Source organism: Podarcis tiliguerta (assembly GCF_965153285.1).
Source record: "Podarcis tiliguerta genome assembly, chromosome: 13".
In the NCBI taxonomy this organism is placed as follows: domain Eukaryota; kingdom Metazoa; phylum Chordata; class Lepidosauria; order Squamata; family Lacertidae; genus Podarcis; species Podarcis tiliguerta.
In genome coordinates, this window is record NC_139546.1 from 10,106,124 (window position 1) to 10,119,434 (window position 13,311).

General features: G+C 48.7%; 1 protein-coding gene across 2 annotated transcripts in view; it reads right to left on the reverse strand.

Moving 5' to 3' along the window:
* Positions 1-2,138: 2,138 nt before the first annotated feature.
* Positions 2,139-13,311, reverse strand: part of LOC310661554 (putative protein PTGES3L) — a 47,028-nt gene continuing 35,855 nt past the window's right edge. For both annotated transcript variants that reach the window (XM_083407888.1, XM_083407885.1), the window contains 6 exons: positions 12,146-12,276; positions 9,606-9,672; positions 5,974-6,065; positions 4,751-4,805; positions 3,549-3,643; positions 2,139-2,371 (listed from right to left, as the gene is read on the reverse strand). In XM_083407888.1, coding sequence (XP_083264014.1) covers positions 2,236-2,371; positions 3,549-3,643; positions 4,751-4,805; positions 5,974-6,065; positions 9,606-9,672; positions 12,146-12,276 — 576 coding nt within the window. In that variant the 3' untranslated portion in view covers positions 2,139-2,235. The remainder of the gene's footprint in view (positions 2,372-3,548; positions 3,644-4,750; positions 4,806-5,973; positions 6,066-9,605; positions 9,673-12,145; positions 12,277-13,311) is intronic.

Here is a 13,311-nt window from a genome sequence, read left to right on the forward strand (position 1 = left end):
CCCGCTAGACGAAAGAGTTTTCCGTTTTGGAGGTGCTTCGCAAAACGAATTTGCTATGGGCTTGCTTCGCAAGACGAAAATGTCTTGCAATTCCTGGGGGTTTTTTTCGCTCCCTACCTCCTTTTTCTAAGGCACTAAGCTGCTAATAGCCTTTTAGCAGCTAATCCGCTAATTCTTTAAGCCTTTAATAGCCGCTAATAGCCGCTAAACCGCTAATCTGCTAATAGGGTTGCTTCGCAAGACGAAAAAACCGCTAGACGAAGAGACTCGCGGAACGGATTCTTTTCGTCTTGCAAGGCACCACTGTATTCCTAACATGCCTTCCATTGGCACAAGACCCAAGTCTCTCTGGTAATGGTGGGTGTGTGGCTTTCTTATGTTAAAGGATGTCTTTTACTAGCAATACAACCCTAAGCAAACTTTCCAGGAAATGAATCAATGCACTGTCATATTGCTCAAGAAACAAAGTCACGTACAGTGGTACCTCGGGTTACATACACTTCTGGTTACATACGTTTCAGGTTACAGACTCCGCTAACCCAGAAATAGTACCTTGGGTTAAAAACTTTGCTTCAGGATGAGAATAGAAATTGCGCAGCGGTGGCGGGAGGCCCCATTAGCTAAAGTGGTACCTCAGGTTCAGAACAGTTTCAGGTTAAGAACGGACCTCCGGAACGAATTAAGTACTTAACCCGAGGTACCACTGTATTCAACAACTTCTAGGTTAGCAAGAAAACTCTGGCGGACAGTAGTAAAGGTAAAGGGACCCCTGACCATTACGTCCAGTCGTGCCCGACTCTGGGGTTGCGGCGCTCATCTCGCTTTATTGGCCGAGGGAGCCAGCATACAGCTTCCGGGTCATGTGGCCAGCATGACTAAGCCGCTTCTGGCAAACCAGAGCAGCACACGGAAACACCGTTTACCTTCCCACCGGAGTGGTACCTATTTATCTACTTGCACTTTGATGTGCTTTCAAACTGCTAGGTTGGCAGGAGCAGGGACCGAGCTGTGCTTAATGCCCAAACATATCTGACTCCCTCCTGACAGTGGGGCAGTCCGTGGTGAGGCTTACTTCTCCATAAGCACATTTTAAGATACAAACATCTAGCACTGTCTGCCTTTGGGGCACCTCGACTGTAGCGGGGAGCCTCCAGAGGCCCAGCTGAAGTGCTCAAAAAGAGAGAGAAAAGAAGTAGCAAACACCTGCGGGGCTTGATTTGGGATCGAGACCGATCTGGGGACGTGCAAAAATCAGTGCAAGGGCTCAGAGGGGCTCTCTGTGTCATAGAATCATAGAGTTGGAATAGACCACAAGGGCCATCGAGTCCAACCCCCTGCCAAGCAGGAAACACCATCAGAGCACTCCTGACATACGGTTGTCAAGCCTCTGCTTAAAGACCTCCAAAGAAGGAGACTCCACCACACTCCTTGGCAGCAAATTCCACTGTCAAACAGCTCTTACTGTCAGGAAGTTCTTCCTAATGTTTAGGTGGAATCTTCTTTCTTGTGGTTTGGATCCATTGCTCCGTGTCCGCTTCTCTGGAGCAGCAGAAAACAACCTTTCTCCCTCATCTATGTGACATCCTTTTATATATTTGAACATGGCTATCATATCACCCCTTAACCTCCTCTTCTCCAGGCTAAACATGCCCAGCTCCCTTAGCCGTTCCTCATAAGGCATCGTTTCCAGGCCTTTGACCATTTTGCTTGCCCTCCTCTGGACACGTTCCAGTTTGTCAGTGTCCTTCTTGAACTGTGGTGCCCAGAACTGGACACAGTACTCCAGGTGAGGTCTGACCAGAGCAGAATGCAGTGGCACTATTACTTCCCTTGATCTAGATGCTATACTCCTATTGATGCAGCCCAGAATTGCATTGGCTTTTTTAGCTGCCGCGTCACACCGTTGGCTCATGTCAAGTTTGTGGTCAACCAAGACTCCTAGATCCTTTTCACATGTCTTTCTCCAGCATTAACAGGTGGGAAGTTCCTTCTAGAGAAGACAGCATTGGCTTCCAGAAATGCTTTCCCTATCCATCCCTCACTTTTACCACCTCCCCTTGAAATCTCTCACTGCTGTTGCCAAATCAGACCACCAATCTCCTTTGTTGACACTGCCACACTGAAAGCAAGAACCCAAAGGGGGAGGAATCCTTAGTTTATTACTTTACAGTCCTTAAGAACAGTGGCTCAGTTGTCATATTCACAGTGCGCCATTTACTCCCGTTGTCCATCCCATCACTGCTCTGTGCTCCGTTCGCTGACAAATGTCCGCAGGAGGGCTTCCACCTCCGGCCGCCGGCTCATCCGTGTGGCTTTGCCCTGGTAGCGGCCCCGCTTCCCAGCCCCTTTTCCTTCCAGCAGTTCAGCCACCCTTGGAGGAAGAACAGCAACAGCGTCAGATTAGCTTCTCCTTGCCCCACATTTGCTTGGTTGGTCAATGGGCTCTCATAGAGTACAGTGGTACCTCGGGTTACAGACGCTTCAGGTTACAGACACTTCTGGTTACAGACTCTGCTAACCCAGAAATAGTGCTTCAGGTTAAGAACTTTGCTTCAGGATGAGAACAGAAATCATGCAGCAGCAGCATGGCGGCAGTGGGAGGCCCCATTGGCTAAAGTGGTGCTTCAGGTTAAGAACAGTTTCAGGTTAAGAACGGACCTCCAGAACGAATTAAGTTCTTAACCCGAGGTACCACTGTACAGTCGTACCTTGGCTGCCAAACGCCTTGGTACTCGTGCGTTTTGGCTCCTGAACGCCGCAAACCCGGAAGTGAGTGTTTCCGGTTTGTGAACGTTCTTTGGAATCTGAACATCCGACGCGGCTTCCGATTGAGTGCAGGAAGCTACTGCAGCCAATCGGAAGCCGCACCTTGGTTTTCGAACGTTTTTGGAAGTCAAACGAACTTCTGGAATATATTCCAAGAGCCACGCCTAGGGCTGGGCGATCTCTGGTTTTCAACATTGCGCTATATCACAAGCTCCACATTGCGATATACCAAAAGAGCACAATGTTTGAAATAGGGATGGAACTATATAGAGCAGGCATAGGCAAACTCGGCCCTCCAGATGTTTTGGGACTACAGCGCCCATCATCCCTAGCTAACAGGACCAGTGGTAAGGAATGATGGCAATTGTAGTCTCGAAACATCTGGAGGGCCGAGTTTGCCTATGCCTGATGTGGAGGCATTGGCTGGCTTCATGATTTTTCCCACACTGTGAATTTTGCATAGCAAACACACACACACACACACACACACACGTCAGATATATTGCCAGGTCAACAATGATGAAGCCAATATGGTGATATGGACTTCAAATCGGTTTTGGATGATATACTGCTATATCGCCCAGCCCTAGCCATGGCCTATCCCGCCTGATTTGTTTCAGCCCTGCAACCGCTACGTGAATTTGCTTGTCTCTCTCTTTCAAAGACTCCCAGAAAACTGTGATTCTTTTCTTCCTGACCGACCAAAATGAACATCCATGCTCCCTCCCCAACACACACACCAATCCAGGCCTGAATTTATCCAGCTGGCTTGAGTGACTCACGTGGGGCCCAGTTTCTCCACAGCTTCTGGGGGTCCCGCGAGCAGAAAAAGCCCAGCTGCTTTTTCATCTCCCACAGATAGGAAAAGGAGGCTTTCCTGCTGGAAGAAGGTTGTTTACAACAACAAAATATTCAATGAAGAACACACACACTTTATAATAATCTGATGCAGAGAGTCAAAATAAAACATAACATATGGAGGTCCACAGGTAAACAGACCGTGCCATAAATGGAAATGTCACCAAGCTAATGAATAAAGCTTTTAATCTTTCGGGGTGTAAGCAGTAGTCATGGATGCAAGAACCAAACCAAATTCAGCTTATCTGGGGCAGTCAGAATCCTGGGAACTGTAGGTCTGCGGAAGGTACACTATTTGTTCTCAGGATTCTTGGTGACATCAGCTCTAAATGTATGGTGTGGATGTGACTTTAAATCCAGTAATATTTTATAATTTTTGCTATGATCTCTTTATTCTTAATTGGTATTTGGTAGCGTCACATTAAATAGCAGTATTTTAACCACAGAACAAAATTGTTCCTATTTTCTAATAGCAGGTGCTCACTGAATCAATTCTATCTCCACCTCCTTTATATCACATTAGATTTTATAGCTACTCTGCACGCTGTGAGCTGCTACTTCTGTAACCAGCTGTCTTAATTTAAATTTCACTTTTGATGTGTCAGCCGCATGATCTGAAACAACAATTAAGTTTTTAAAGGCCTGATTGGATCTGATTTGTGTTGATACGCTGGAGGTGGGAACCTTTCCAGCTCAAAGTAGGGAGCCTTCAGCAGTGGCGTAGCGTGGGTTGTCAGCACCCGGGGCAAGGCAAGTAATTTGCGCCCCCTAACCCGGGGCAAAGCAAGTAATTTGCGCCCCTCCCCGCTGCACTGTCCCTCCCCCAGATAGTCCCTCGCTCTCTCTCCGCACCGCACCGCATGCCTGGCGCACCCCCCTCCACAGTGGGCAGCGACCCGGCGGCTCGGATCGGATTTGCACAGCCAGCACTGCAGTAAGAGAGAGAGAGTGAGCCAGGTAGGGGCAGAGAGCTGCGAGTGCTAGCACCCCCCCCCCTCAGATGTTACGCCCGGTACGGCCGGCCCCCCCTGCACCCCCCACGCTACGCCACTGGCCTTCAGCACCTCTCAAAACACCACTATATCTGGTGCCAAAGCTCAGAGAAACAAGAGAGAGAGAGACTCACCCCAGCACCAATCTCATTCGCAATGATGTTCATGAACTCAGAATCACCGTCTTTCCTGCAAGAGAGGGAAAATGCGAACGATCCAGATTGAGGAAGCGAGCCAAGAGGAAGCCCACCAGCTCACGCCTTTGTTTAAATGGGTCCCAGCCATGCCCCCACCAGCCAACTTCGCCCCCCACCCCCGGAGGAGAGTGGGTGGCCACGGGGTCCACCGCAACTCCTCCCCACGGTGAAGTGGAGTGGACTTCCCTATCCCAAGACTTCAGAAAGCAGGATGCAAAATGCTACCTCTGCCACACCTTTCCCCACAATAGGTCCACCAGCCCCGCGAGAAAGAAACCAGTAATGACTAGACTGGCTTAAGCAAAAAAAAGTATTAATACAGTGGTGCCTCGCAAGACGAAAAGAATCTGTTCCGCGAGTCTCTTCGTCTAGCGGTTTTTTTTGTCTTGCGAAGCAACCCTATTAGCGGATTAGCGCTATTAGCGGTTTAGCGGCTATTAAAGGCTTAAGGGATTAGCGGATTAGCTGCTAAAAGGCTATTAGCAGCTTAGTGCCTTAGAAAAAGGGGGTGGGGAGCGAAAAAAAATCGCAGGAACTCGCAATACATTTTCGTCTTGCAAAGCAAGCCCATAGGAAATTTGTTTTGCGAAGCACCTCCAAAACGGAAAACCCTTTCGTCTAGCGGGTTTTCCGTCTTGCGAGGCATTCGTCTTGCGGGGCACCACTGTAATTCATTTGGGTTGCATTGATCCACAGTGCGTGTGTGGTTTTTTTAATTAAAAAATATATATAACACACAATTTTGCTTTGACGGGCCTCAAAAACCTGTACAGTGGTACCTCGGGTTACATACACTTCAGGTTGCAGGCGCTTCAGGTTACAGACGCCGCTAACCCAGAAACAGTACCTCGGGTTAAGAACTTTGCTTCAGGATGAGAACAGAAATTGTGTGGTGGCAGCAGGAGGCCCCATTAGCTAAAGTGGTGCTTCAGGTTAAGAACAGTTTCAGGTTAAGAATGGACCTCCGGAACGAATTAAGTACTTAACCCGAGGTACCATTGTGCAGGTGAGGTGAGTGGGAACAGCAGTTTCTAAATGGTGGTTAAAAAATCAGCAGTACCTTTCAAGGGGCAAAGTAGAAAGCATCCAGAATTTTCCTCTTTTTTCTAGGTATTTAAAGCAGTGACCTCGTGCAAACCCAACACAACCTCTAAACTCACCTGTGCAACACAAGAACAGGTTCCTGATCCAGGTTGTTTTTTAAGCTCTGAGCTGTGAGGACGGCTAAATCCCTCAGCAGGTTCAAGTTGCTCTGAAAGAGAAGTAGACGTCAGAAAGCGGCACAACAGTGGAGCATGTTTTCATGGAGCCAGGGCAGGGAGGGAGCCCGTGTGTGCTGGGGCGCGGGGGTGAAGAGAGCCTGCCCCATGCCAGCCCGGCCCTCGCCGCTGGCAAAACCGGAGCGACAGCAGCCCTGAGCTATTTTGCGAGGTGGGATCTGTTCAGATCCCAGCCTCACAAGAAGAAGAAGAGTTTGGATTTGATATCCCGCCTTTCACTCCCCTTCAGGAGTCTCAAAGCGGCTAACATTCTCCTTTCCCTTCCTCCCCCACAACAAACACTCTTGTGAGGTGAGTGGGGCTGAGAGACTTCAAAGAAGTGTGACTGGCCCAAGGTCACCCAGCAGCTGCATGTGGAGGAGCGGAGACGCGAAGCCGGTTCCCCAGATTACGAGACTACCGCTCTTAACCACTACACCACACTGGCTCTCGAAGCGGGACAGGGCTGACTTGAGGAGGTGGGGTGCCCCCCGGGAAAATGTGCCTGGGGCAATCACCCAGGCAGCCCACCACCCCTCTGTTCCAATACTCAACCAAGAGTGATGGGATGGAGCAGGCAGGGAATTTCTGGCAAAGTCTTCCTGAACCCTGGTTCTGGTTGCTGTCTTACTTCCTTGCTTGCCTTTCTACAGGCTGCTTACTGGAGTCTGATTTCAGCTGCTACCTGCATGACCCACAGATGTTGTTGTCAGTGGCGTAGCGTGGGTTGTCAGCACCCGGGGCAAGGCAAGTAATTTGTGCCCCCTAACTCGTAGATTTGCGCCCCCTAACCCGTGGATTTGCGCCCCCTAACCCCCAGATGTTGCGCCCGGTGCGGCCGGCCGCCCCTGCTCCCCCACGCTATGCCACTGGTTGTTGTTGTTGTTATCATTACAGTGGTACCTCTGGTTGCCTATCCTTTGGGTTACACATGCGGCAAACCCGGAAGTATTTTTCCGGGTTTCGCCCCGCGCGCATGCGCAAAGCGCTCTACCACGTGCATGCGCAGAACAGGCACCTCCAGCTGAGAATTCCTCGGGATCTGACCGGAGCTCTGGAACAGATCCCGTGTGCAACTGGAGGTAAGGGTAAAGGGGACCCCTGACCATTAGGTCCAGTCGTGGCCGACTCTGGGGTTGCAGCGCTCATCTCGCTTTATTGGCCAGCATGACTAAGCCGTTTCTGGTGAACCAGAGCAGCGCACAGAAACGCTGTTTACCTTCCCGCCGGAGTGGTACCTATTTATCTACTTGACTTTGACGTGCTTTCGAACTGCTAGGTTGGCAGGAGCTGGGACCAAGCAATGGGAGCTCACCCCATCGCGGGGATTCGAACTACCGACCTTCTGATCGGCAAGCCCTAGGCTCTGTAGTTTAACCTACCGAGGGAGCCGGCGTACAGCTTCCAGGTTCTGTGGCCAGCATGACTAAACCACTTCTGGTGAACCAGAGCAGTGCACGGAAACACCATTTACCTTCCCGCCAGAGTGGTACCTATTTATCTACTTGCACTTTGATGTGCCTATGAACTGCTAGGTTGGCAGGAACAGGGACCAAGCAATGGGAGCTCACCCCATCGCGGGGATTCGAACCACCGACCTTCTGATCGGCAAGCCCTAGGCTCTGTGGTTTAACCTACAGCGCCACCCGCATCTCATGCAAGTGGAGGTACCACTGTATTATTATTATTATTATTAGCAGTAGGAATAGTAGTAGTAGTATACTGCCCTTCATCCGTAGATCTCAGGGCAGTTCCCAACATAAAAACACCAGAGATGGAAAGAAGATAAAGTCCCTGCCAGAGAAGAATGGTAGATCAAGTTGATGGACTATGTCAAAATGACCAGAAGAATCAGAAATCAGGAAGACCAAAATTTTAATAATGGGGAAAATTTATAACTTGTCTTAAAGATCACTGTCAACAGTTTAAATCATTAGTAGGGTTGGAATATTGCTTGTAGTTTAATGGTGAATTTTGGATACAACGGAGAGATAAAAGATTTGGATTATCATAAAAGATGCAGGAGGAAAGGATTAACAATAGGAACCCACAAAGGGGAGGAGGGAAGTCCATGAGATTCCTTGGAATCTTGTTATTATGTTGTTTGTTGGACATGTGACTGTAAGATTTTAATCTGAAAAGCCAAATAAATATATTTATATATATATTAAAAAAAACACAGTATAAAAAACAGAAAACACATAATAAAAATAATGAGCAATCTCCTGTTAAAAGCTTGCTGGTGGCTCTCTCTGCTCCCAATGGAATAGGGAACCTTTTTTTTCTAACCAATGTCTGTCAATGTCCCCATGGCCAACCTCCCGGGAGCCACATACCAATGCTGAGCCTGGACAGAGGCAAAATTGGGCAGGGCAACAGCTGTGGCTACACAGGCAGGCTGCATTTCAACTGCACGGAAGTCAAGACGTTTTTTGACATATGCCCACCCATGTCTCCCCACTCCAAGCCAGCAAGAGGCTTTCTCACAGTTCGAGGGCACATTCCAGCCAGGCAGAAACTGTCTGAAGGAGAGGGCAGAGAAGGGCCATAGCTTGGGGATACTGGCAGGGTTAGAAGCCGAGAATAAAGTTTAAGATATTGACTGATGCGAAAGAAAGAGGAGGCTTCGCCCTGCCGGACCTGAAATTATATTATGAAGCATCCTGCCTCTGCTGGTTGAAGGAATGGATAAAATTGGGAAATACTGATTTACTGGATTTAGAAGGTTTTGACAACAGATTTGGGTGGCATGCTTATTTATGGTATGACAAAAAGCGAGTACATAAAGGGTTTGGAAACCACACCATAAGAGGCTCATTGATAGAAGTCTGGGAAAAGTATAAAAACCTGTTGGAGGCAAAGATCCCGATTGGTCTTTCAAAGGCTTTATTATTGGTGCATAAACATTTACAGTGCAGAACGCCTCAATTCCATGTCTTGCTCAGCCACTAGCAGAATCTGAGAGCGGGCGGTCCTTAAACTTTCCCCGGCAGAGTAGTCTCTTGACCCCCATCCGACGCCTCCCCTCTCTGCACGTAAACCTACTGCACAGAGAGGGCGTGGGCAAAGGGGGACCTGCCTCCCCCCTGCTTTGTCCATGCTCAGTGCTGTGGCTTTCCCTTGCATCCTCTAAGCCCTGCACCCCTTCCCCACTGGAGGCGTGGCTTCCCTCCTCCCCTGAGGAAGTGCTGCTTCCCACGATCTTTGGAGCAGTGGCGTAGCGTGGGTTGTCAGCACCCGGGGCAAGGCAAGTAATTTGCACACCCTAACCCGTGGATTTGCGCCCCCCAACCTGTGGATTTGTGCCCCCTAACCCTAACCCCCAGATGTTGCGCCCGGTGCGCCCGGCCCCCCCTGCACCCCCCCACTACGCCACTGCTTTGGAGGCTCCCTGCAATCCAGCTGCCCTTCCACCTCTCGCCTCTGAGCTGATGGCAGTTCCCTGACACCGCCTTTGGCCTTTAGGGACCTGGGATTCCCCGCCAGGGCTCCAGAAACGTTCAAGGAGGAAGGTGGCCATGGCTCAACTGTACCTTCTGAAGCAGCTTCAGAGAGGTCTGTAGCCTCTTTACAGCTTCCACGTGCTCTTCGGGGCCAGTCCTAAAACGGCAAGGGTGACAAGAGGCCTTCAGGGAGGGTTGGTACATCATCTAATAAGAGTACAAGCTTGGTGATGAGGGAGGAAAAGGTGGGAGGAAGCGAAACAGCTTGTGTTCAGTGGAGATGCACAACTGGAGGGCCAATACCAACAGCTGTATTGTTTAGAATAGGTAAAGGTAAAGGCAGCCCTGACCATTAGGTCCAGTCGTGACCGACTCTGGGGTTGCAGCGCTCATCTCGCTTTATTGGCCGAGGGAGCCGGCGTACAGCTTCCGGGTCATGTGGCCAGCATGGCTAAGCCGCTTCTGGCGAACCAGAGCAGCGCACAGAAACGCCATTTACCTTCCCGCCAGAGCGGTACCTATTTATCTACTTTGATGTGCTTATGAACTGCTAGGTGGGCAGGAGCAGGGACCGAGGAACGGGAGCTCACCCCGTTGCGGGGATTCGAACTGCCGACCTTCTGATCGGCAAGTCCTAGGCTCTGTGGTTTAACCCACAGCGCCACCCACGTCCCTATAATTGTTTACAATAGGCATCCCCAAACTCAGCCCTCCAGATGTTTTGGGACTACAGTTCCCACCATCCCTGACCACTGTGTCAGGAGCTTGTCCTACACTCGAGTAGGACACTGGTAGAGACACATGGCCAACTGGCATGTTCTCTTCCTCCTGATCGATCGTTCGGGAGCTTCAAAAGCTTTCTTCAGCCCGAACGTCACAGCAACCAATGCCAACAGACATCGGCACACTTAGGGATCCGCAGAGTGTCACAGTTTGCGTGACAGACCTCCTCAGTAACTCAGCATTTTGGCTATTTTATTTACATATAAACACACACGGAGCACTACAACATGGCTCCCTCCCTCTCTCTCTAGCATCAGACAGCAAAGAGAAAGAACAAAGGACTTCACAGTCCCACTTCACGGAACACAGTCACACAAACGTCCTGTTTCCGTCGCTTCCCACTCTGTGGAGTCAAAACATACACCGCCATGTGATAAACAACAATCTTACGACTGCAATCATGGAGCAGGAATTCTAACACACCAGTCCTGTTAGCTAGGGATGATGGGAGTTGTAGTCCCGAAACATCTGGAGGGCCGAGTTTGGGGATGCCTGGTTTAGAACGTAAGAAAGGCCTGCTGGATCAAGCTAATGGCCTATCTAGTCCAACATCCTCACAGCGGCCACTCAGATGCCTGTGGGAAGCTCTCAAGCAGTATGTTTCTGAACACAAATCAAAGTCTTGGGGCTGACCTTTAAAGCCCTAAACAGCCTTAAGGACCCAGTGTACCTGAAGGAGTGTTTCCAGCCCCATCATTCAGCCCGGACACTGAGGTCCAGCTCTGAGGGCCTTTTGGCGGTTCCCTCACTGCGGGACATGAAGCTACAGAGAATGAGGCAGTGACCTTCTATTATTACTATTATTATTATTACAGTGGAACTTCGGTTGTCAAACGCCTTGGAAGCCGAATGTTTCAGCTTTCAAATGCTGACACAACCCGGAAGCAAATGCTTCGATTTTAGAACACGCCCCTGAGGTTGAACGGTGTGTTTCTCCATTTTTCCAATGGATTTTGCTGACCGGCCACTGCGCCTCGGTTGTCAAACGCTCCATTAGTTGAACGGTCTTCCGGAACGGATTACGTTCGACAACCAAGGTTCCACTGTATTATTATTATTATTTGTATATTGCCCTTCATCCGAAGATCTCAGGGCAGTTGCCAACATAAGAACACAATATAAAAAACAGAAAATGCATAATAAAAATACTGAATGGTCTCCTGCTCTGTGGAACGTCCTCCCATCAGATGTCAAGGACATAAAAAACTATCCGACTTTTAGAAGACACCTGAAGGCAGCCCTGTATAGAGAAGTTTTTAATGTTTTAAAACATTTAATGTTTTAATGCTTTATGTGTTCTAATAGAAGCAGCCCAGGATGGCTGGGGCAACCCCATCAGGTGGGTAGCATATAAATTACTGTTATTGTTGTTGTTGTTGTTGTTGTTGTTGTTGTTGTTGTTATTACCCAAGCATAAGAACATTTTCTCCTCTTGTGGTTTCCAGCAACTGGTATTCAGACACAGTGCTGGCTTCAGAGTGTACAGGCAGAGCACAGCTGTTGTGGCTTGTAGGCACTGAAAAACTTATCTTCCATGAACTTGTCCCATCCCCTTTTAAAACCATTGTTTGGGAACAGTTATCTTTAAATCCATTTATGGTGTGGCTGTTGAAACCCTTCCGCTACTCATCCCGAGCCCTAAGATCAGACCAGAAATAACTGGCCCAACTTCTATAAACAATCAATTTGCCTATACAACTCGCTATTTCTTGCCTTGAGGGAAAATCCCCACCTTTGTGTGCTTTTCCTTTTGAGAGTTCAAATGAAATTTGAAGGCCACTGGGTTTCCAATCACCCTTCTGGGACTTTTGTTTCATTCCCTGGGACAGGAGAATACAAATACTTGCTTAAGCAGTGATGTGAAGGACTTCTCGGTCGCATGGCTTCGCTCCAAAGTTTTCAGCACTCGGTTCCCAGCGAGGAAAACTAAGTTGGTCTTGTTCTTCTTCCCTTTTTCGGTGCCCAAGAGCTTAACCATCTTCAGAAGACAAACACATTCGTCTGAGTGGTAAAATATTACATCTGCACGCATCTATCCTGTCCCTTATATTGAAAGTGGGAAAAGGTCCAAGCTCAATGGTAGAACATCTGCCTTGCAAGTGTTGGGATCTCCGCTGCAACCGAGCTGATAAAGCTCATTTTCCTCCGGAATCGCCCCCCCCCAACGAATAATTAACGACCTGAGCCTTTGATGAGGCCTCAGACACATTCCCGTTCAGCAGAGTTTCCAAAGCAGCAGAAGTGATGAGATTTATGGCTACATGCTATGCTTTATTACTAAGCTACACAGAGAGCAAAGAAAAATACACCCTCTCCTTGTGAGAGCAGAGAGCAACTGCACAACAAAGGAACAAAGGAACAGGAAAACCACTAACGTCACATCCCGTCTCCCGTGAGACTTCCAACAGCCTGGACTGTCTCTGGAATGTAAACAGAGCCTTGTGACTCTAAGCAGCTGCTCAGTGGCAAAACAGAAACTAACAGTAAGGTCCCAGATCCATACCCTGGTATTTATCTCCAGGTGAAGATTTCCGCCAGAAACCCTGCAGAGCCTGGGCTGGGCAGTGAAAATAACCCACTGTTTACACATTGGTCTGATTTAGAGGAGGAAACTTCCTATAGTTCTACGCGTCCAGGCATTCGTTAGAAAAGCATAGGCAGGTAATTTAAAATAAGGATGGTTCCCCCAATTACTTCACTATCTGAAGGAAGGAATCACTTGTAAAATTTCTGGCTGACTACTGACAAGCAGCAGAGAAGCCTTGTTAGGAAAAAAGGCGTCCAAATTGATTTACAATCCCTGGTATCTTTGGGTAGGGCCGGGAGAAAGATCCCTGCCTGAAATCCTGGACACTGAGCTAGCTAGACCAATAGTATAGATCACATAGATAGAGAGAATCTTTATTTGCATCAGCCACTAGCCATAGCAATAAAATAGAATGTACTAAAGATAGAGGTAAAAACATAACTATACAAAATACATTTTGAGGGGTTTACATCAATAATCAAATAA